Raw genomic sequence first — 22,364 nt, 5'->3', positions numbered from 1 at the left:
GCTGTCAACGGACATATGTACGGAAAAAAGTAGCAATATGCGTGAATATGTCATTATGGCTTGTCTGATGTGGACATTGGCCTTTTGGCATCGGATTTTTAGATGCCCGGCGTGGGCGGATCGTAGTTTAGTGCCCCGAAAGGCCCAGTCCAGACTTGATGATGAGCAGTATCTCACCCATCGAGCAAATCATCCTTTCCCATCCAACTACCAGTGGCTACCTACTACTTTCTAGGGTACACACTTCCGAAGGATCGACGTTAGTACTTCTCGTTCTTCCCCGCCATGCCAAGATCATCCCTATCATGCTTCTGGCCTTATGGCAACCTCTAATGAGTACATTTGAGAGTTTGCGAGAAATGAACTGACAGAACTCTCACACGCCACTTGAGAGAACCCTGGACATCCTGCCATCGTCCTTCGGTCTTTACATACCGATAGCAGGGGGGCTCGCCACGAACCTTGGCAGGGCCCATGACAGGACTTAAGTAAGACGTCTAAGACAGTGGTTCTAATAAGGCGACACCAACGTCCCAGACGAGTCATCGTCTGCCTGTTCTGAGGGTTGCACAAAGAACTCTTGGAAGCATCCCCCAATTTGACTGGAAGACTGGCTGAGGCTGGAGGTGTGGTGACCTTGGCTGTATGGGCGTGATCCAAGCAGGCTTTCGCATGCAGGCTACACTCATCTTGAGCAGCCTCGCCCTTTCCTAGCTTCACTCGACACTCAGTCACGAAACCCAGCACATAAACTCGCAGTCACCTCCGGAGCATGCCTTTCCATATTAATGGCATCAATCACTGTTAGCCAAACTATCCATGCCGGCGGGTCTACTGTCGGCTACTCCAAAACCACCCGTCGACAGTATCAAAGTTGCGACCAATGTCGGAAAAGTCGCAGAGCTTGCGATGCCAGCACTTTGCGAGTCGTCAACTTTCCCCTTCCCGACGATGAGACCGTCAATCTTTCAACACCCACATGCGAAGCGTGCTCGAACTGTGCCAAGACCAACAAGAAATGTACCTTTGACTGGCTCCGCTCGTTACCTCTGCAAGGTCTCCCAAAGGGTGTCAAGAGAAAGCTTGAGTTGACTGGGCTTCCGGAATCCGCAGATCATCACCCAGTGTCATCGTCAGACACTATCTCACAATCCTCACGCAGCGACAATCCTGACTATACATACTCTCCCGCGTCGAAGGGCTATTCGCCTGAACGTATCATCGGCGACGCAACCAACGCGCCTGCCATCCAGCGACATCCGCTCTGCTTTCAACCTCCCCTCAATCAAGGCAGGAACGATGGCGCCTTGGAACTCTCCCACTTCCATATCACGACGGACCCGACTGGCACCGCACCTCTTCCTCGACATGCGCAGTGCGACTCGGTCTCAAAGCAGCAAGGACACGATGAAGCAGTGGACCTTGGTGATGACCCCATGCTGCATGGCCTCACACGCGTCAACAGTTACGCCTCTTCCGTCAGTGTCAGCTCCGCAGCTTCTCAAACAGTCAGTGGCAGATCGCACAACTTGACCGGCAATCCCCCCACGAGCTCAGACATGCATGGTGATAACGCAGATGACGGCGCTTCAATCCGACATTCCCACTTGGCTGCATGTACTTCAACATCTCAGCCTGCCCAAGCGTCTCTTCACCGAGTGTCTTCAGCACAAGATCCCTCACCCCGTCTCTCTTTCAGCTCGGGCAAGTCTGACGACACTCGATACAATTCGATCTCCCTCAACACTTCTCAGGTCGGCTTCGCTGACAGCTCGTTGAAAACAATGGTTGCCACTGGACTGCTTCGGATCTATCATGATAGTTTCGAGAACTCACTTTCTTGTTGGGTGACGGAGAAGAATTGCCCTTATGAATGTGAGATCGCGGATCGAAAGGCTTTAGGAAGTACATGCGATGAGACGGCGTTCCGGCTACGTGACAACCGGATCTTCTCTCGCGTCTCTCGCCTGGACAATGCATTTGCAGGGCTCAGAGGTAGGGACTTAAGCCAATCAGAAAATCGCGCCGCGACCAAGGCTCTGAACGCCGCCATCATGGCTTTCGCAAGTCAGTGGTCGCACAGCTCACATAACGCGTTTTGGCGTAGTAAGGGTGGTCTACCACAATTGAGGACGGGGCAAAACAACACAAAGACTGCTACACAATGTGGCGAGTACGAACGTGTGATCCAAAAGACACTTTGGCACGAAGCTCGAAGAGCTGTTCACGTTTGCGCGGCTATGGATTCATTCAAGGTCATTCTGGCATATGTGCTGTTGAGCTTGACCCAGAGGCCAATGGACGAAAGTGGCATGCGATCAGTTTCGAAATCAGTCAGTCCCACCGCAGCCGATAACGAACATAGTATCGGGCATCAAGGCGACCGCGATAGTGCCTCTGGATATCAGGTTGCCTCTGATGACACCGACTCAATTACGCAAGAAATAGCTGGAGAAGAGTGGGACCCTTTCGACACCACCGAGCTAGAGGTGCTTGCCTCGCCACCAGCTTACCTCGAGGTAGCTGTGCGGCATCTGTTTGCATGGAGACGCAAAGTTGAAAGACACCGACGAAAACGATCCAAGACCACAGAAAATTGTGCGACGCCTGCGCTGGCACTAAAGGACGAACAGACCTTCAACATACTATTCTGGCTTGGCGTAATGTGTGATACCACTTCCTCGGCGATCACCAAGCGCCCGTTGATCATTGCGGATGAGGATTGTGCTGTCATTCACGACGAACAAGCCTCGTTCGATCTGCAGGCTGACGATGCCGGTGCTTTGTGGGGCGATTACCTGATGAGCTCCAGATGGGCTGGGCCACAGAAGCCTATGCCTCGGTGGCCGTGCAGCTTCGAAGAAGCGGCTGTAGTCCTACAAGAGGCTATTCCCATCAAGGTTCTAATGTATCGCAAAATCGGACAACTTCAGACCCTCGCTTATAGGCGTACGTCACCTAGCAAAATTGAAAGATGTGTAGGTGAAGCCCTTGCGGTCTACCAACACTGGAACGACACCTACGGCCAATTCTTGCTCGACTGTGTCAATGCGCACAACAACCTCCCACCGCATGTTCAATCATGGTACGTGATCCTCGACGGGCACTGGCACTACGGTTGCCTGCTCTTAGCAGATACGATCGCCCAGCTCGACAGAGAAGAAAGGACCATGGACGCTCCGCGCCAACTGCGCGCCACCTGTCGTCTGATCGCGGAGCTGAGAAGGGATAATGCCCAGGCAATCGCGAGAATTGCCCAGGCCTCGCTGTCCGAGTATGGTCCATCATACCCTGACAACTCGGAGTTCCATTTCGCGTGCAACGGCAGCGCCATACTCACCGAGCCGTGGACGGATATATTGGTTCGTGCCATGGGCACTGCATGTCGAGTGTTCATCAACTGGTTGTCAAGCTGGGATGACTCTACAGATCCGATGCACGACTGGGTCACCTCAAGCACCGTCTACGACGACCTTTACACACAGGCCGCGACGTGTATCCAGGGCATGAGTCTACTTGGTCGCAAATCCAATGCTGCAAACTATATGGCTGACGTGCTCTGGGACCGATTAAGACACGTGTGCCCACAGCGTTGAGCTTCGCAGTGATATCTCCGACACTGGGCGAGAAAACCTTGTCCGAGACGTATGCTTGCGGCGACTCGAGCTGAGTGCTTAGCCGTCAGGTTGTTGACGGTGTCTTTCGCTTTGTTCACGAGGCCTGACATCTTGAACTGAGATATCGCGCGTACTCTCGAGGATCCTCTGATCAGATACCCTGTGTTATGGTCGGACCAAGGGTCAATATCGTCAACGTGCCTGTGTGTAATAGTATGTACTATACCCAAGGTGTACAGCTCCTGCTAGGTCAAAATATATCTCCGGTCAGGCTGCACCACCGCGAGTTGTGTTACACGAGGCGATTCACTTTCGTCATCATCCGGCATGAGAATGCGTACCAGTGCCGGATGGTGATGCATAGACCATGTCTGCTAACGTGTAGCTATCGTGTCGTAATACTCCCGGAAGCTGATGTCCGGAGGAGCAATACGATGCCTTTTGACAATGACCAGGTATTGTAATAGAACTAAGCAGTTTTTGACCAAAGGGACGGATCGCGACATAGTGGACCTTACCTGGCAGTCATCAAACACTGACAGTACTCGTGGGGACACTAGGTAGAGAGTAAACGCGACAGCACCTGAAAGAAAAAGACCCGAATGACGTGAGAATGATCATGGATATACAAGTACACCTGTGTAGTGGATGGATTAGGATCCCCGCTGGTCTCGCGGACCGCGAAATGACCACTTCTGCGTGAAGCATGCAGAACAGTCAGGCAGGGAGGCCATGTTGTGCAAAAATTCGACGTACGACCACAGCAGTATTCACTGTAACCACTTGGCATACGCCCACTCTATACGTCGCAGAACGTTGATCTGCCGACCCACTCCGGCCTTGACGTCGAGCAAATCGTCCAGATCCTCCAGAAATTCCCGCTGGATGCTTTTCGGTAGCACGAGCACTGCCCGCTGACGGAGAAGATGCGTCTCACACAACAAAAGCCCGTGGTTTTCTTCCGAGATGATGCCATCGTCGTCTAGGTCTGAATTGGTCAAGGTTCGGTCGATGTTCCTATCAAAATTATCAATTTGAGGCTCATCTTGAGAGGAAAGACTTGACGTACCTGATAAGACGGATTGCCTCGCCTTTTCTTTTTCCTTGACGGGGCCCTTCACGCCCACCAAAGGCGGATCTGAGCCATTGGACCAAGGCATAGGAAATTAGCACTCCAGGCGCGATTCCCACGAATCCAAAGAGCAGCTCTTGACTTTTCAGTAGTGAATCGATCCCGCCTATAGCCGTCTCGACGTCGACTTTTGTCTTTTGAACCTGGATTAGCAGCGTTCGGACCAGTTCGCCCATGATTGCATTCTTGATTGGACTTTGTAGCTCTCGCTCGTAGGCTTTAAGAACGGGCGTCACATCGCCTGCCTTGACTTTGGCTCGAATCTCTGCAATCTGACTCTCGTTGTACCGGCTACCGTCCACGGGATGTTGTACTGCGAAGTCGACAACCATACGCTCGAGACTTTCTTTATCGGCTTTCAAGCTGTCCTTGCTCTGAATGGCGATTTCACTCTGCTCGTCATGGCGGATGGTCCCGATAAGTTTCTTAGTGGGCTCGACTACCCAGTTCGTCCAGAAGTCGATGCATGTCTGACCAAACTCTCTGAACCATTGCGCGATATCGGCTTTGCGGCTGAGCAGTATTCTGAGCAGTGTACTACCAGATAGGAACAACCCTAGAGCAGGAATCCAATATCGCACAAGTTTGGATGGTTTGCCGAATCTTCTTCGTATGTCGTTAACTTCCTTTTCACGCTTTGGTAATTGTTCGTCAAGGATTTTGATCAGTAGATTCGCAACCTCGGTAGATGAAGCTGTCGAAGGATCGATCGCATAGTTTTCATCTTCACCATGAGGTTTGGTGGCCGAGTCTAGAAGACATACTGTTCTGGCGATTGTAGTCTGCCAGTCCTCCTCTGGTGAACCCAACATCTGGGGTAACGCACCGATCTTACGTTCATCCGGCGGTCCTTCGAAAACCATACACTCCCGCACAAGCCTGCCAATGGATGCTGAGCTGGTTTTCCTGATTTCTTTCACGCGCTGCAAATTTCCGCGCACTTCCATCCGTGCGATCGAAAAGGGTGAGAGGATCTTGGTTTGGGCCTGAGCCAAGGAACGTTCTTTGACACTGTCGCGCACGAGACCGTAGAACTGGCGCCATCTCTCCGACAGAGTATTTGTAGCTTCCCGACCAGCAGCGCGCACATCGGGCAACTTTCGTACCGCATCAGCATAGACTTCTTTTGCTTGTTTGTAAAATCTGAACGGCGATGTCTGAACTGTGTATAGCACAATATTTGCGTATGAGCCTAGCACGTCATCCCAATACCATATTGATTCGCTCAGGGGTATCGTGCGGTCCAGCAACGAATCGAGGATGAGGCCGTAGGTCTGCGCCGTCGCTTTGCCTGTAGCCACCCATTCTAGGTTCGTAATATCGGACGAGTCTGTTGTTTCGGTCGTCACCTGCTTTTGGCTCTTCTTGAGTACCTCGGTAAGCAAGGCGCGTACTTTCGAGCGACGCAATAAAGGTCTCGAGCTTGCTGTGGTGGACAACGATCTGATAACGGCTTTCAGCTGCGTCGTTCTAGGATCCTCGCCAGGTCTTGCGGAGATTTTGTCGGAATCGGCTCCGGCGACGGCGATTCTCTCCTCGGCTTCTCTCAATTGGAATTTATCCAAAGCCGCATCGGCTCGTCGCAGATCACTATGAGAAGGTTAGCTGTCTGCGTGCCAGTGCGTGCTCAGGTGCGCATACTCGTCGATGAAGGACATTGTGCCGAGGTGAAGCAGAACGAGAGTCTGACCCTGGTCTCGACCGTAAAGAGCAACAGGTTCTCACGGCAGCATGGTGAACAAATACACTCTCCCAGAAATCCGCGACAGTGGCTTTGGCAGGAAAACTAGTATTCGTCCCTCGCGTGCACACGCCTGTCAGTCAAAATAGGCGCAGGAGAATATAATCGAAGTAGCAGCGCTGCCGTGCCGCCCAGGCTTAATTGACGTCACTTTATCAACATGGTGCCTAGATTATCGGTATCTCACCCACTGGCACCTGGAACGAGGAGATCTTTAGATCTGGCATGCCACAAACGAAGATCGATTGTCCACCAGGATTCGTCGAGACTATGCGCAGATAGAGATTGCTGAGAAGTACAATTCCTGCATTCTAGCATCAATCTTGTCGCCTGAACATGGCAATGTACACATAGTCTGCTCTAACATGCCTATGGTGTACATGGAGGCCAGAATCCCATTTGATATAGCAAGCCGCTGGTCATTACTGCTGCGTTCCCGATTCCTTGCATGGCTTACCATCGCTCGCTGGAGTATAAATCACCTTGATATGGAATGGTTGCAAGGCTGGATCAGGCTGCACTTTAATCCATGCTTGTGGAAAGTGACTTTGGCAGGCTTCTGTCAGATAGGCGGCACTAGGTCCCCGGAGGCTGCATCTCAGCCACCTGATTAGCCCCCGGAGAGCCTAACGATAAATCTGTCATACGCCGGTTCACTAACGAATTAATCAAGCCGAGTCCGCCAGCCACTCGCTGCCCAAAATCAGGCACTTATGCTCGCATCACAAGGAACTGCAACTTCCGACACTCAGCGACATCATTTGTCGCATCCATCACTTCCACCTAACTTGTAGAAACCTCTCATCTTCAGCCTACACTCCGTCCATTCTCTACGAAACCTGTGACGACCGTTGCACTCAATTTGCCTCAACTTTCTTTCCTCACACCGCTAACACCATCTACCACCCCTCGACACGCTGGTGCCCAACGCAATTGACTCCCCTCCATAGGACCACCACCTCTTCTATCATACGCCACATTCGCAGAACAACTCGATCTTTACGTTGCAGAACTCCGGCGACCCCTTCTCTCACTTGACGAAGCCAGACAATGGCAGGCACACGCAATTATGATTTCTTAGTATGCCCCTCCTCATTTTGTGCCCATGCATTGCCAGCCCAACTCACCAATCGTCCCTCTAGATAAAACTACTCCTCATCGGCGACTCGGGTGTCGGAAAATCATGCTGTCTTCTGCGTTTCAGCGAGGACAGTTTCACGCCCAGTTTCATCACCACCATCGGGATAGATTTCAAGATCCGAACGATCGACTTGGACGGCAAACGGGTGAAACTACAGATTTGGGACACCGCAGGTCAGGAACGGTTCCGAACAATCACCACTGCGTACTACAGAGGCGCAATGGGCATCCTGCTGGTATATGATGTGACGGATGAGAAGAGCTTCAACAGTATGTGGAACCCGACCTCGCTAGGACAAGAAAAGAAACTGACCCTGATGCAACGCAGACATACGGACATGGTTCTCCAACGTCGAACAACATGCCAGTGAGGGCGTCAACAAGATACTCATCGGTAACAAATGCGATTGGGAGGAGAAGCGCGCTGTCTCGACTGAACAAGGGCAAGCACTAGCCGATGAGTTGGGCATTCCTTTCCTCGAGGTTTCGGCCAAGTCGAATCTCAACATTGAAAAGGCATTCTACTCGTTAGCCTCGGACATCAAGAAGCGATTGATAGACAGCTCGAAAGAGACCGGAGCCAGTGGCGGCGCCCAAACAGGTATTGGCGGTGTCAACGTCGCTCAGAACCAAGCTGGCGGCATGGGTGGAAAGTGCTGTTGAGCGATGGACTGAAAAAGAGGAATGTCATGTTGGGATTGGCCTTGCTCAATGACAATGACACAGGCTAGGATCGAGTTGAGAAACGACACAAGAGCATGCACCGGAACAAGTCGAGCGGATCGATTGGCGCAATACCCATCCCTCCACGGGTATGTCTGCGCCGAATACGAGCGAACTGTTTCTCGAGTCATGCACAAACCGAGGACGAGTTTTAATGCTGATGTGGAGAACAAACTCGCAGGGTTATGATCTCTTTTGACATTCGAGTTGGTACTGGAGGCGTGAAAGAAAGCGGGTTTCACGCTGGCGTTTATCAGATTAGCAAGAACATGAAATGAATCAGAACTGGACCGTTGTCGAGAATTTGTTGGCGTTCCTGAATCAGGCAAAAACGCAATTCTAGATGGGTCAGTCGTTCTCGCACGTGCATAGTAATGTCAAAGTCGTAGAATGGGGCAGATAGGAGGTGTTTCTATATTTCAGCGTTTCCAGTTTATTTTGACTGCACTGAATAGGTCAAAGGCATCTTCCAGCCCAAATTGAGGTTTCACCAAAAAGAGGTTGCTCTGCTCCATGAAATGCCCGGGGTCTTTGTTTCGTACTCATCGTTCAGAATTGAATCTGCAGAGGCTCCGGCTGAGTGCGACCGATCGTGCCTCACCCGGCTCACCATTCAAACGCATCCTCTTAGAATATTTTCGGGTCTCCGCATGGTCTTTCGAGCCAGGTCTGCACGCCGATAGACTCACCGCCTCGCTTTTATCTACTCCCTCTCAATATCCTACGCCCACGAGGTAGGCACCCAGCTTTTCGACCGTGTTCGCGGCTGTGCCGGGTTGTATTGTCTCCGGGTAGTGTGTGATTAGGAGCGCCTGTTTCGTCTTGACAATGACAACGCCTTCTCGACCCTGGTTGGTGTTAGCATATTTTACGTCTTTCGCCGCTAAGGTTTGGTGGGCGTACCTTCTTGCCGTACAGACTCGTATCATCAGCCTTGATCACAATGTATTTGTGGCCTGCAATGTGTAATCCCGTTGACTGGACTTTCTTTGGCATCGAGTTATCCTTGTACGCGCCCACCACTTCTTGCATCTCCTGGGGTGTGACGTTGAAGCCGGAGGAGCTGGCCCATACCGAGTTGCCCTCTGAGTTGAAGATGGCGGCTTTATCGACGTGGCCGGTGCCGACGAGGCTAGAGAAGACGTAATGTTAGTTCCAGTTCTGTTCGGGCTCGAGGGGTGCGGTTTCTCTCGGGTGCATAGTACCTCTGATCGACGTATGCTGAGACAGTGTTAGCCAGCGCTCGTTTCGCGACTTGAGCAACGGATGCTCCGAATAGGCGTACCTTGCCAAGACATCTCTGGTGTTTATTTATTGAAGGATCTATACAGATGAGAGTTCGGACGACGGAAAGAAGGAACCCGGATTCGAGAGAGGGATTGGTAGCTCGAGGGACTAAGAAGGTGGAGGTCCTGATGTGGTGCGCAGATGGTGGATGTATTGAGTATGGAAGGATGGGGATGAGGAATAGGAGGGATTGAAGAATCAGAAAGAATTGTTATGGGGTGATGGAAGCCGAACAGGATGCGTTGTTGAGAGTAGGATGGGTCACAGTCAGTCAGATCAAGATGGCTTGTGACATTGTCAATCACGTTAAGTTATCGTAATTAACGGCGGCGGCGGGCGCGGGCGGGCACAGGCTTTGGTGGGGGTAAATAGAAGCATTGCGGCACCCGGCGCAAAAAGCCAGGCACAGGCATTGGAAAGGCAGCCTGATCACCACCGGCCCGCCCATAACGAGTATTTTGCTTGGCATCAAATTCGACTGCCTGGCAGGGCATATAGTAGTACACACGCGACTCATTTGCGTTTATGGTAAAGGCTATTCTATTCATGCTCATGAATGCGTAGAGGTGGACCGATTGCTTTCCATCAAGTAAGCACGATGTTCTGGGGATGTGTCCGCAAAGAACCTTTCCTCAACATCTTAAGGATCTGGCCACGCATGAGGCCGGGAATTTGCGCCTGGCCAACGAATCTAAACACCAGGGGTTCACTGCTTGGCCTGAGCAGTACCGGCATTGGACAGCCAAAGATGAAGGCAACTTTATCGCCTTTTCGTGCAGGTCGCAATGCCATTCCGCACAACCCTTCCTCTGTGAAGAATACCCTTCTGCGAGCGCAATACTCGGATGCTCGGCTCGCAAAGCGGTGTGCACTGATGTTCGCTGTAGACGACTGGGCTTTTGCGAGTTGAGGGACGGACAAGAAGTGCTGATAAAAGGGTGTACTGCAGTATTGCTGACAATAGGCCATGAAATCGGCTTGGAGACTGCTGGGAAGGTCGTATACTTGGACAAAGAGCCAACATAGTCTTGTATAGTACATATCTGGGTCTCTGACCGGGATTCGTTTGTAGTACTCCCAGCCATGGTAGAGGATCTGTGGGAGGCTCTGCTCGTCGTCGGAGAAAGGAGCTGAGATCTGTGTGACCGAGTCTGTTATGAGGGCGGCAACTGTCAATGCTCTACCATCGACAGAGATAACGACGTTATTGGACAAGCCTTGCGCTGGGCTTGCATCGTAGGATGAATGCGGAATGAGGAATTCGTAAAGGGGCGCGGAGTGGAACATGGGTACCCAGGAGGGAAGACCTTTTCGCTCTGCATCGACCAAGTCTTCGTGCCAATGCTGGACGACGCAGAGAAGTCGCAACGACCTTGTTGACAGTAGTAGTTGCGTCGCGAGTAACAGATACGTCTCCTCAGTGGGACGCTTGTAGTCAACTTCGATCAAGTTAGACTTGCCATCCTGGCTCTTTGCCTCAACGTGCCCGAGGAAGCCATAAACGTGATCTACATCACGAGTGGCCTGGAAGAATCTGCTCGTATGCAACACCTCGACGATACCATTCGCAGAGCGTTCCGGTGCCACCCAGAATTCTCTGATCGCCTTCAATATTGGGTCACCATTCATCCATGATCCCACTGTACCAAACCTTGCCCAAATATCCGCCAGAGCAAGATAAGAATGGTATGTGGCAACATTGGTGCGCTTCGGCAGGAATTTCTTCACGCTGTGATGGAATTGGGCAAACAGTGCTATTTCACTGAAGTCAATTGTCAGTCCACCACAAAAAGCGGTCGCCTTTTTGGCCACACCTATCTCTTGCAGAACCCACACTCGCCGGAACCAAGGACGTTCAAATAGTTTGCCGACAGCAGTCCACTCATCAGGCATCGCCAGTAAAGGGCGGTCGTTTGGAAGAGACTGGATACTGTGAATGGCTTGAGTATATGGTCACAGGATGTCAGTAGGCGTACAACTTCTGCAACCATATACGAGTTGAATTCCCGCAACAGTGTGAATGCGGCACTGATGTCAAATCCATCAGGTTCTCCCAGCCATATCAGCGTGCCTTGGCTTTCCCCGTACACCAGGTCCATCAGCCCGACCTGATGTCCTCGTTCGTCAATGGATAGCTGGTCTATGCATATGCCGTCTGCCCACAGAAGTCGTGGTTCGCGTTCGAGTCTAAAGCGCTTCAGGGCTTTAGCAAGGCTGCTGGTGATATCAAGGCTGCTCCCATTGCACTGGATTGCGACGAGGTCTTTAGTGTCCCCCCAGCAATAGGATACAGCCTCATAGGGTAGTGCGCGTCGAATCTCGCATGATACGAGTTCGCAACGGATCCTGTCATCATACCTCCCAGGCAGGAGGCGGAGCAAGCGAAACCATTGGCCTTTTGGCAAAGGGACATGAACGTGCTGATGAGTGATGCTGGTATTGAGACAGTCGGCTCCGGGCAACGCAGTGGACGTCATGGCTCATAGCTATACGTCAGCAGAAGTCGGTATGAGGGCTGTCCAAATCCAGAACTGCGAGGTTGCTTGGGCGTTGTGGACGGCAAAACTTGACGCCTGTACTGTGTAAGAGAAGAGGTGGACTATGGCCAAACGCCCGCTGGCCACGGCCAAGGGCCGGGTTAGACTTCTGTACCATCTCAACTCAGGACAGACTAGTGTCTTTGCGCCCAGGTTCACTTTCATGCTATTCAACTCGCTGGCCTCAATTTACGCTGCCGCTTGGACAGACCGGTGAGTTAGCATCGGCGCCCAGGCACCAGCGCGAGGCAGGTGAGGTAGGGGTGAGTATGCAGCGGCATCCACCCTGACGATAAGCTGAAAACAAGGGCGAATTGGGGGCAGAAATTACTGTTCTTGGCATCAACCTCGACTGCCTGGCAGGCCACGTAATAAGGCAAACACTCGTTATGCTACCTACCAGGCATGTCCATGATCATGATATTATGGTCGCTGTAAAATGCACTGATCCAACGCTACAACTAAAACAGCAGATCAACAACAGGTTGCAGCTGGAAGCCCAAAAAACAAAAAGGTATGTAGCATCGTCTTCCACTTTCATGTCCACGCTTCCCTTTCTCGTTGGCATTTGATATTATGCCTTGTCACAGTATGTCCATCCATGCGGGATCATGATCTAGACGGCCGCGTTATAGGTTTGCATGTTTTCCATTGAGACGTCCCTCGAGTTCTTGCCGCGAACTGTTTCATACTCTGATGTCCAACGCGATGAGAGACGTGGGAAGAAAATGCCAGGGTGAAAGGCTGTTTGGCATGCGACGGCGATCACAATCATCCTGAAAGGTCATCAGTCTCACATCAGCTGTTGCCAAAGGAAATGTACTTACACTCCCTCGAGGACGATGAAGTCGGTCTCGTTGCGCATGATGGGGTTTCTCCAGCCACCTAGTTGGGGTCAATTATCTGTCTTTCCTTCAGACTGTTTTACTCACCTGCCATCTCGATGATCCGAAACACGCAGCGAATGAAGATGGTCAACCAAGCAGTGGCAACACCAAAAATGAAGAGACGGAAGTTGCGGCTTTCCAGAGTCTTTGCGGCTTCGTGGGAGAGCGGGACGTGCGCGGCACCTTTGTATCGTCGAAGAATATACAAGCCCGCAGTGACAGCAAAGAAAAACAAGGAGGCCACCTGCCAACCAATACCGGCCAGCATCAAATCATCCCCCGTGTTTTCTTCGCTGTTTGTGTCGGCGCCCGATGCTATTGCTCCACCAATTGCTTGCAACAGCAGCGACAAGAAATCAGCACAGATGAAGATGTAGGTGTAAAACCGTGGCTTGATGAAGGAGAATTCTGGCCCAAAGCAGAGGGTGATATGCTTGAGAGTGAGATATATGGCAGCCGAGTTGAACGCAGGAGCGATGATAAGACAGCAGATTTGTGTGATGAACCCATAATCGGCAAAGGGGTTCTGTCGCATAAGGAGTCGTCCGATATATCCAATCGCTTCGGTCAAGCAGCCCAGACCGACTGCTATCATGTAGGTCCATGTCCGGTGACGAATGCCTAGGAAGACGTTGACGAAGAAGCAGATGGCAAAGAAGGTGAGGAAGAAGACATTCGCGCCGAGGCTAGGGAAATAGCCATAGACAGAGTCTTGGACCGTACACCCAGGACCGATTGCAGAGCAGTCGTCAGACATGGTGACTGGAAGCTGGATCAATTGGATGGAAGAATAGATTGACTGGTTCTGAGATATGGTGATCTGGTGTGGAAGTCCTTAAGAAGATGCGTTGAGTGAGAAGGAATAAGGCAGAAAGAAGAGATTTTGGCCTCATTATATCTTCCATGCTTCCACGGATGTCGAAGCCGATACCGAGCGCTTCCATTGTGTTGTGGATGCGACTCCATGCTGCGCCTACTCGTGTCATAAGCCGTTACAGCATGGACACCATAGACCACGGGTCTGGCAGCGGTCAAGGACTTCGAGGTACTCAAAATGCCAGGGTAATTGTGTACAGCATACCTCAATCAGGCCTAGATTCAGGCTCCAGAATTCTCATAGGCTCTTGAGATTGCGACGTAGGTACCTGTTGAGTGGGTCAGGGGCCCTCCAGCCTCGACCGTACTACTGTACTATGTACTCCGTCTGGCAGGCCTTACATGCCAGAGTACGTATACTCTGGCTGTGGATTGCTTGGCAGCAAGATGCGACAAGCGAAAAGCAACAACCTCAGTATTGATCATGAGATTCATTACTAATCTACGAAGAGATTAGGTCGAAGTTTCATAGCCTGATTGGGTTTAGCTGGTCTTCTTTTAAACCGCAATCGCTTTATAGGCTTTAAGCTTCTTGATCCGCAGTTGCCATTGGTTCTATTGGACCAGGTCTGCCACTAACCGAGAACGGCCGCTACTTGCGATTCGTTGAACAACGGAACCCCGGATACTCAGCCTTCGAAACGGGGCTGGCGACTCATCTACTTTTGGCCCATGTGCTCTTTAGTCTTTACTCGGGTTACTCGGTTCGGATTCTGGACCTGATGCAGACTTTTACTTGCAATACGGATACGTGCAGATGGAAGCTCCTGAAATCTGATGAAGCCTTGACAATCAACATACCGACTGTTCTAATTGGTACACCCGCAGCACTCCTGTCCCGTGTCGCACAGACTTGCCCACGACGGCGTGGTGGCTGATCAGCGTCTAATTGAACTTGGCGTGCCTCTGAGAAACAGTGGTGCCTGTTTACTCAAATGCATATATCGGGCACAGCCTTGCGATAGGATGTGCCTGCATCAGCCGTGCTCCACTAGGTAGCGTTGATGCCAAAGATATCGCCAAACCATGGTCTATCACGGGCCTAGCAGTGGTTGCAAGGCATGCAGGACTCGTCGAGTCAAGGTATGTCGATTGTTGCTTTCTCTTCGGTTTCGCTTTTGGAACCCCAGGTCACACTGACAACCTCCTCAGTGCGATCAGACGAAACCGGCTTGCAGCAACTGCATCCGGCGCCGTCAGACTTGTCCAGGCTATGGTGACATCTTCGATGGCGCTCACCGGAATCAGAACAACGTTGTGGCTCGAAGAGCCGAAAAGCACAATGCTGTCCTGAAAACCACTTCGAGCAGCGTCAGTCCTGGCAGTGATAATACTCAAGAGTCCCCTATTTCCAACCCGACAAGCCCGAATCCGAGCACTACTCACACCAAGAGCTTAAAACGAACTCCCCTTCATTGGATCATATATTCCGCTAATGCGGGCGCTCCTGCCTCAAAACGAAACGGACCAAATCGACAGGAGCGAGACGTGTCGAGAACAGCACGCATACGACCGACTCCTGGCCAGCTTGGACTCAGTATCCCGCATGCACTGAAGCAGGACCCGGAAGAAGCATCAATATGCTTCTTCTTCCGCCATTATGCAGGGATCGTGCGGCACAACTCAGAAGTTCGCAATGGCTTCGCCACGCATTGGCAGCCACTCTACCAACACTCGTCGCTCAATTCGCCCCTGAGAGCTGCCACCACTGCATTCACCTTCAACATCACCATGATGTGGTGTTTCCAAGGCTGCGACACTCGTCCAGCACGGGACCTACTGACAAACGCAATCTCGGCGACGCGCAAAGCTATCGAAAACCCTTCCTCGGATGAAATGGACGAGCTCCTGATGACTGTTCTCATCTTCGACCTTTACGACTCCCTTACACAACACTACGTCCCCAAGCCTGTAAGGCCTGGGACGCACAAAGCCGGCGCTTTGGCCCTGGCCAGATTGAGAGGATCTGCGAACTATGACACAATACTCAGTCGCAGTCTCACGCACGCCACGCGCCATGCTCTCTTGTCCCGCGCCCTGGCCACACGAACGGGTCTTCCTCCAGGCGCAGTGGAGATCTTTGACGACCCTTTCACGCCGGAGAGCCCGGTGACACAGCTCGACCTAATCACTTTAGGGGTTGCAGATCTGCAAAGCCGTCTCTGGCATTTGCGGCGAGAGAAGTGTCGGCCAAAGAGCTCTCAAGAACGTCAAGCTTTCTACGCAGGTATCATCGCGGAGGCTGTCAAGACGGACGACGCGCTGGCCAAGTGGAAACAGGCACTACCAGATACGGGTTGGACACCTCACCATGTCCACCGGGACGATGTCGCTCCCTCGATCAGAGCCGCTGGCTTCTACGGCACCTACTGCGTCGTGTGGTCAGACATGCAGTACGCTGAGATGACGAACCTTTACCACCAACGTCGTCTAGTCAATCTGCAGATCATCAGGCAGGCGCTTGCGGACGAGCCTGGACTTTTGTCTTTGTCCCAATATCAAGACATCCTGTTCACCACCACCAACACCACGGTCCAGTCCATTGTGGACGCCATCTGCGCCAACATCCCGTTCCACCTGGGCGATACTGTCACGCCCAGAAATCCTGTATACTGCGACGAGATCCAGTTCCCCACCAAAGTCCTACAAACCCCAGAAACAGGCGAGACTATCATCATCCCTTCGCCGACATCAGACCACAAGCCCCGCGCTGCCGCGGGTGGAGGTTGGGCAATCTTCCCCTGTATGGTCGAGGTTTATAGACTGGCCGGCCCAGAAGACGATGCGGTGCCCATCATGTTGCGAGAAGGTCAATTCGAGTGGATTGAGGCCCAGATCAAACGATTGCAGACCATTTTTCTGTACTGCGATCCGGTCTGGTAAGTTTGTACCGGCGGAATCTTGCTAAGGGTAGACCTTCAGAAGGCTGACGTCGCAAAACAGGTTCAAACGACTACCACCACCACCATCCTCCACCACGGAATCATCTACAGTACCAACATAGAAGCAGACCAGCAAGTTAGGTTGACACATACTGTGCCTTGGATATGATCGAGGTTGCTCCAGAATGAAAATGCCAGCAGCCATTCCCACTCCAGTGGGCCTCGTACCTAGAGCCCCCAAAGCAACAGGCAACACAAATGCCCTTGGGGGCCACCAAGACTCCATGAATATATGGGTTAAAGGCCTGCAGCGGTCGGGCTACGAGCCTACGTCCCGCAGCAGACGCGGCAACGCCAACACATACATAGCTGAAGCTCACTTCCACTGAGCATGATCGTCGTAGAGCACCAAGGCATGCTCCATCTTCCACGAAGACAAGTGTACAATACCCTGCATGTCCTGCTGGGATGTCTTCAGTGTCTTCAGCTCGGCTTTGGAGGAAGCTGGCCTGTGACCTTGATCTTCCCACTGACTTTCAAAGTCTTACACCGCAAGTGAGGCAAGAAGTCGGATCGTGCGCATATCATTCAGAACAGGATACTGGAACTGGTCCAACAGGGGTATATGGTCTGTTCATTAGTTGCAATAGCTTCTTGCTCGTGACAAACGGATTTATAAATCCTGCAGAACCACACTCAGGGTCAGGTCGCCCTGCCCTTGTCCTTATTGTCCGCATCCATATCGATCAAGAATCGCTCCCATGTCGAAATGACACTCTGGTAGAAATCAATGTGCTGTACCGCCAATGCTCCCAGACTGTCCCTAAACTCCAGGCCCTTTATCCGTTCAAAGTCCGCAACTTCGCGAACAACCTGCTCATCGAACATTTCGCTTGTCCCCTTGGCGCTGTCGACTTCACGATTCAGCTCAGCAATCCTCAGCTCCAGTTTCCGCGCTCGTTCTCTCCGTGCTGTATCGTGGTCGACACCTCTCATGTCCTCAACTTTGTTCCGGATAAATGTGGCGGGGTTTAGATTGGAGCCGTGAGAGTAGGGGTTGTTTGACGCGAGAGAATCGCGCTCGGCCGTGGCTTTTTGCAGGTATTCCGTAAGCCCCTCGAAATCGAGTTGCTTCTGTTCTCGGGTTTTCAAGAGGCCCTTTACCGAGTTGATGTAGGCTTCCATGTCCCGTAGACTGCCGAGGTAGTTTTGATCTGTATGATCTTTCACCCCTTTCCATCCCCTGGACGTTTCTTCGATGCAGCCTGCAAAAGTCTGTAACTGGGCTTCGATGGTCGGCTCGAGAGGTGTAAGTTTCCGCATGTTCGAGGCTAGATCCGCGTAGTCGGTCTCCAGGTCCCCTTCCCGCCGAGCGACTCTGGCTATTATCTTTTCTACATGAGCGAGATCCTCGTCAAGTTTGTTCGCCCGCTCCGTGACTTCGATGAATCTCTTGTCGGGCTTGTGCACTTTGGAGAAGGCGTTGAGCATGGTGTCTGCGACGTTATCGAAGAACCCCGTTGGCGCCGCTGCGTTGGCCGCCGCTTCAATGGTGTTACTCCGTGAAGGTCTGTTTCGCATTTGAGCATTCCAGTCGGCGGTTTCGAGGAAGAGGATTAAGATGGGTGCTCTGCGTAGGACGGGATGCAGTGTGCACCGTTTGAGAAATCGGTGTAATGACCATGCTCTTCGCTGCGTAAACTCCGTGCTGAAACGGTCGCCGCGGACGTAGGCCATATTGTTCTTTTCGGGTAGAGGGGGAATTGCGCACGCCTGATAATCTCGGTGTAGGGCTTGCCGTAGGAATACGAAGTCTGTGAAGCGTCGCCGGACGGAGAACTCTGACTTCTGGAACGTCTTGAAGTCTGTCTGCAAGATACATCAATATAGACCTAGTAATGCCCCTCGGTAACAATGCTCACATGTGTAGTAACCAAATATGATACGTATGCATCTTTCGTGCCGTCGTTCTCTTTGAGAGGTTGGTCGACGGTCACTTCAAGTATTCCTTCTCGACCTATTCCTGCTAGATCGACGGCGTCCGCCTCTTCACCGGCCTGTGGCTCACTGGACATACTCTCGCTTCTTCGACCGGTTGCAGGTCTGTCAGGTAGGTTCGCTTGAAACGCAACAGATGACTCGGGAGGAGCATCTTCTCGTTGCCACGATACATTGTCAAAGTCGCCATGGTCGTCCATGGTGCCCCGGCCGTTGGACCGCAGGCAGCGGTTTTGACAGGGTTTCTCGTCGCAGGCAGTCGAGCAGTTGGCGCAATCTGGGTCAAGAGCACGAGTATACACCCGGATAGTGTAAGGTGGGAGCAGGATTGCTGGCGGTTTGATTATTGAACGTAGAGAACACGGCGAACACCTGGTCGAGCGCCGAAAGATGAGTGGTTGGGTAAACACTGTTGCAGCTCACCAGTGGACGCCCAACCAATGACGCAGGCTTGGCAAGGCTGAACGAACTAGAGTGACAAGGCTGAGATAAGAGGAAGGGCAATCAATTCAAGCGACTGATCTTGCCGGCTAGAACTCATGCATATGCATATACCGTTTTGTCTATGCACTTTCCACCACTTTAGAACTCGAATTCCCCTCTGAACTGATCTAGGTTCATGCCAGCACCTACCCGCTCAGTCAAGTCTCGTCTCCCCATACCCGTGAATGCTCGTCTCAAAGTGTCGTAAAGGTTCGTGCTTTCATTTTGTTGTATCATCCGTTCCAAATCGTCGTCACCAATGCCGGGACTGCCGTCGCCCATGAGTTCGCGGGCTTTGTCCATGCCCTGCTCCTCGACAACGCGGTGCAGGTTCAGTGCACCCAGCAGATGACCAGCTGCTTCGGGGTAACAACCAATGTTTATACAGGAAACTCCCAGATTATACCTGGCACGGACGAAGTTGGGGTTGACTTCCAGCGCCTTGCAGTATGCAGAGATGGCATCTTCAGATCGGCCGGAGTTCGCGAGTGTTGCGCCCAATCTGTTCCACAATAGATGGACCTGGCCCTCTCTGTTGGCAAGGCCAGTTTCTGTCGAGGCAAGAGCAGCTTTGAAACAGTCGACAGCCTTTTCGAAGTCCTCGTTGCCGTAGAACAGTACACCCAGGCCAACCTGGACATCAGGATCCATTTGCTCACCGGAGGGTGAGAGTTGAGCTGCCTTGATGAAGAGATCCGCCACCCGCTCATGTAAGACCGCACGATCTGTGAAACCGATCTCAGAAGCATCTGACAGATTATCGGGTGGATGTATTTGAGGATATTTGACGCTGAGCCATCGTTCTAATGTCCTGTATGCGGTGCTGTCGTAGCCTTCGTTGGTATAGGACACGGCTAGGCCCATTAGAGCATCCAAATTATTCGGGTCCAAGTGAAGTGCTCGTTCGAGAGCCCGTATGGCGGGTGCCTCCTTTTCATTCTGGGCTTGAGCGGAGCCTAATAATACCCAAGCCTCCACGTGGTTCGGGTCTTGTTGTACGGCAGCCTCGAATGCTAAGGCTGCGAGGGATAGATTGCCGTGCGTTTCTAAGATTTCTTGACCTTGCTCAAACGCCGTCTTTGTAACTTGAGAGTTCTCAAGGTATGGGTTTTGTTGTTCGAACATATAATCGCCCAACATTGGCTCTCGCTCGAAGGGATTGTGAGTGTTCATGCCCATAGTTGAGTCAAAATTGTCCCAGGCAGCGAAGTCTTCGCTTGAAAATGCATTGTCGAAATCAGCAGCGTCTTCGGTCATTTGTCTAGATGAGTGTTCAGCATGAATTCCGTGCGAAATATTTCCGACATCCTCGAAATTGTCCACAGGGGCTTCCACTGACCTGTCAATCTGCTCAAGTTCCTTCTCTATTGCCTGGTTCGCCTGTTCTGACATATTATCTTGTTGTGTTTCGAGTTCTTTGAACTGTGCTTCCCAGTTTGCATCGTCGAGTTCGACCATCCTGCCCTTTCCCTTGTCTGTTGTTTGTTCTGGTTGTTGTTGCATATATTGAGACCCACCATACGATTGGTTCATTCCCATATTCATTCCACTCATATAACCCATTCCCATCGGTCTCTGGTAGGAGTTCATCATAGAGGGTGTTTGTGTGACGGGGCTGGCGATTCGTTGCGGAGTGGACTGTTGGAATCGTGCGAACTCTTGCGGCGAGAAAGTGCCTGGTCTCTGTCCGGCCATTTTGGAGCTGGCAAAAGCGGCTTCCATTCTTGCTTGTTCCCCAGGATCGAATTCGGCTGACCAACCGGGCGAAGGTGACCGTCGGGTCATGCTCTGAAGGTTAGGTAGATCTTGTCGGAGTTGTTCCATGGCAAAGGGTTGTGGCAATTGGTTGGACTGGTGCATGAAATCATTCATCATCTAGTCCAGGTTAGTCCAGCGGCTGCGCGACAGAAACGGCGAGCATACCTGGTCGGATCCATTGGGAGCCATGCGAGAGCGCATACCCTCTTCGATCCCACCAGGACCGCGCCCAACGAGGCGATCCCGCTGCAGAGTATTGTCACTTTGAACATGTTTGGTGAACTGCGTGAGCGGATTGCCGGCAGTCGAACACTCAGCGCCCCCCAGGAAAGACATGGCAAAAGCGAAAGGCGATCGTAAGAATAGTGAAACAAATGTTCTTGAAATGGACGTCGTCTACACGCATAGATCGACCAACGTCAAAACCATAAAGGCTTGATGGAATAAGGTAAGTCAGCAACGATTCATCGGGTATTTACAGTACCGAGGCAAGTCCAAAATCCAAGGCCATTTATGCCGCCACCTGCCCGCCCGCATGGAGTCGAGTTGCAGGCCCGGAGAGAAGAAGGAACTGTTCCGGAAGGGAGTGCACGTGATTCCCCCCGATTTTATCTTCCACCACGAAGCGGACCGTGGCCGACTTCTGTCCTTGTTTCCTATGCCTCAATTTATGTTAGAGACCACAAATACGGCATCCTTACCCGAGATACCCCTGGAGACCTCATCTCATGTTATCACTCGTCGTTTTTGCTGACAACATAAAGTCTTGACCCCTGACCACACCTTTGATGCAGAAACTCTCTCCAGCTCAAGGTTTTAGGGCTTACCACCCATCATGTCATCCTTGACCTTTTACGACCACGATACCGATCTGCATGCCCAATATGCAACATGGTGAAGCACTCATTACCACATTCCTCGAATACATGTTCCCGTGTGGAGACGTCAAGCGACGACCCGGCCACAATGAGGACCAGGTAAGAGAAGCTCGTATGTTAGCCCTTCGAGGCAATGATCATAGGTTTGTTCATACTTGGACAGGTATAGCGAGTCGGGATAATACCACATAGGCGCAGAGCACCAATACTAGGGCTAATACCAACTATGTTATTGGTGCTCCAAATCCGCCAGAACATATTTCTGAACGTTGCCTCGTATGGGGAGGCTGCCATTTGCGGTGGATCGGTTAAGGCCTTTATCCACGCGTCTCAAGAATGCTACGCTCAATGCTACTCGCCGCTGATGTATCACCTAATCCGACCGGGATGCAGCCTCTAGCTCAAGCGGCTGACTGTTAAGGCTT

The 22,364-nt window shown here is 51.8% G+C and overlaps 9 protein-coding genes across 9 annotated transcripts; 3 read left to right on the top strand and 6 right to left on the bottom strand.

Annotated features, from left to right (window-relative positions):
- The first annotated feature begins 578 nt into the window (after positions 1-578).
- On the top strand, positions 579-3,690 carry EDD37DRAFT_268637 (uncharacterized protein). The gene has a single exon (XM_062810932.1). It carries the CDS (start codon positions 789-791, stop codon positions 3,594-3,596), a length of 2,808 nt encoding a protein of 935 aa, XP_062673511.1. The 5' UTR covers positions 579-788; the 3' UTR covers positions 3,597-3,690.
- Positions 3,691-4,387: 697 nt separating this feature from the next.
- On the bottom strand, positions 4,388-6,407 carry EDD37DRAFT_647287 (ATP synthase regulation protein NCA2-domain-containing protein; the record flags this gene model as incomplete). The annotated part of the gene is made up of 3 exons (XM_062817845.1): positions 4,388-4,634; positions 4,687-6,339; positions 6,391-6,407. The coding sequence occupies 3 exons, from the start codon at positions 6,405-6,407 to the stop codon at positions 4,388-4,390; spliced, it is 1,917 nt and encodes a 638-aa protein (XP_062673510.1).
- A 1,225-nt stretch (positions 6,408-7,632) lies between these two features.
- EDD37DRAFT_560131 (GTP-binding protein ypt2) lies at positions 7,633-8,293 on the top strand (the record flags this gene model as incomplete). Its single annotated transcript, XM_062813834.1, has 2 exons — positions 7,633-7,900; positions 7,959-8,293. Coding segments are annotated over 2 exons (603 nt in total), but the record flags the coding sequence as incomplete, so codon positions are not given.
- Positions 8,294-9,051: 758 nt separating this feature from the next.
- EDD37DRAFT_268560 (profilin) lies at positions 9,052-10,019 on the bottom strand. The gene is made up of 4 exons (XM_062810931.1): positions 9,639-10,019; positions 9,559-9,574; positions 9,257-9,485; positions 9,052-9,201 (listed from the first exon to the last, which is right to left on the bottom strand). The coding sequence occupies exons 1-4, from the start codon at positions 9,649-9,651 to the stop codon at positions 9,067-9,069; spliced, it is 393 nt and encodes a 130-aa protein (XP_062673508.1). The 5' UTR covers positions 9,652-10,019; the 3' UTR covers positions 9,052-9,066.
- A 1-nt stretch (position 10,020) lies between these two features.
- On the bottom strand, positions 10,021-11,650 carry EDD37DRAFT_268645 (uncharacterized protein). Its single transcript, XM_062810933.1, has one exon. The coding sequence runs from the start codon at positions 11,531-11,533 to the stop codon at positions 10,226-10,228; it is 1,308 nt and encodes a 435-aa protein (XP_062673507.1). The 5' UTR covers positions 11,534-11,650; the 3' UTR covers positions 10,021-10,225.
- Positions 11,651-12,793: 1,143 nt separating this feature from the next.
- Positions 12,794-13,821, bottom strand: EDD37DRAFT_647283 (RTA1 like protein-domain-containing protein; the record flags this gene model as incomplete). Its single annotated transcript, XM_062817844.1, has 3 exons — positions 12,794-12,953; positions 13,005-13,062; positions 13,110-13,821. The coding sequence occupies 3 exons, from the start codon at positions 13,819-13,821 to the stop codon at positions 12,794-12,796; spliced, it is 930 nt and encodes a 309-aa protein (XP_062673506.1).
- A 684-nt stretch (positions 13,822-14,505) lies between these two features.
- EDD37DRAFT_268201 (uncharacterized protein) lies at positions 14,506-17,234 on the top strand. The gene is made up of 3 exons (XM_062810930.1): positions 14,506-15,023; positions 15,093-16,819; positions 16,884-17,234. The coding sequence occupies exons 1-3, from the start codon at positions 14,967-14,969 to the stop codon at positions 16,942-16,944; spliced, it is 1,845 nt and encodes a 614-aa protein (XP_062673505.1). The 5' UTR covers positions 14,506-14,966; the 3' UTR covers positions 16,945-17,234.
- Positions 17,235-17,524: 290 nt separating this feature from the next.
- On the bottom strand, positions 17,525-19,020 carry EDD37DRAFT_647281 (sorting nexin-4; the record flags this gene model as incomplete). The annotated part of the gene is made up of 2 exons (XM_062817843.1): positions 17,525-18,691; positions 18,745-19,020. 2 exons carry the CDS (start codon positions 19,018-19,020, stop codon positions 17,525-17,527), a joined length of 1,443 nt encoding a protein of 480 aa, XP_062673504.1.
- Positions 19,021-19,278: 258 nt separating this feature from the next.
- On the bottom strand, positions 19,279-21,603 carry EDD37DRAFT_268059 (uncharacterized protein). Its single transcript, XM_062810928.1, has 3 exons — positions 21,227-21,603; positions 20,643-21,178; positions 19,279-20,564 (listed from the first exon to the last, which is right to left on the bottom strand). Exons 1-3 carry the CDS (start codon positions 21,395-21,397, stop codon positions 19,403-19,405), a joined length of 1,869 nt encoding a protein of 622 aa, XP_062673503.1. The 5' UTR covers positions 21,398-21,603; the 3' UTR covers positions 19,279-19,402.
- Between the last annotated feature and the right edge of the window lie 761 nt (positions 21,604-22,364).

Source organism: Exophiala viscosa (genome assembly GCF_022695815.1).
Source record: "Exophiala viscosa unplaced genomic scaffold EDD37scaffold_2, whole genome shotgun sequence".
Classification (NCBI taxonomy): domain Eukaryota; kingdom Fungi; phylum Ascomycota; class Eurotiomycetes; order Chaetothyriales; family Herpotrichiellaceae; genus Exophiala; species Exophiala viscosa.
The sequence above is the reverse complement of the archived record's forward strand: the minus strand, read 5'-3'. Positions and strand labels throughout refer to the sequence as shown.

What these genes read in the sequence shown, in the direction of transcription:
- EDD37DRAFT_268637 (XM_062810932.1), top strand. Translation starts at nt 789, where the DNA reads ATGGCATCAATCACTGTTAGCCAAACTATCCATGCCGGCGGGTCTACT.
- EDD37DRAFT_268560 (XM_062810931.1), bottom strand. An exon ending in CGAGTCTGTACGGCAAGAAG is followed by an intron (nt 9,202 to 9,256) that starts GTACGCCCACCA and finishes AACACCAACCAG; the next exon opens with GGTCGAGAAGGCGTTGTCAT.
- EDD37DRAFT_268645 (XM_062810933.1), bottom strand. Translation starts at nt 11,533, where the DNA reads ATGCCTGATGAGTGGACTGCTGTCGGCAAACTATTTGAACGTCCTTGG.
- EDD37DRAFT_268201 (XM_062810930.1), top strand. Translation starts at nt 14,967, where the DNA reads ATGGTCTATCACGGGCCTAGCAGTGGTTGCAAGGCATGCAGGACTCGT. An exon ending in GCAGGACTCGTCGAGTCAAG is followed by an intron (nt 15,024 to 15,092) that starts GTATGTCGATTG and finishes CAACCTCCTCAG; the next exon opens with TGCGATCAGACGAAACCGGC. An exon ending in CTGTACTGCGATCCGGTCTG is followed by an intron (nt 16,820 to 16,883) that starts GTAAGTTTGTAC and finishes GTCGCAAAACAG; the next exon opens with GTTCAAACGACTACCACCAC.
- EDD37DRAFT_268059 (XM_062810928.1), bottom strand. Translation starts at nt 21,397, where the DNA reads ATGTCTTTCCTGGGGGGCGCTGAGTGTTCGACTGCCGGCAATCCGCTC. An exon ending in CTCCCAATGGATCCGACCAG is followed by an intron (nt 21,179 to 21,226) that starts GTATGCTCGCCG and finishes AACCTGGACTAG; the next exon opens with ATGATGAATGATTTCATGCA. An exon ending in GAACTTGAGCAGATTGACAG is followed by an intron (nt 20,565 to 20,642) that starts GTCAGTGGAAGC and finishes ACACTCATCTAG; the next exon opens with ACAAATGACCGAAGACGCTG.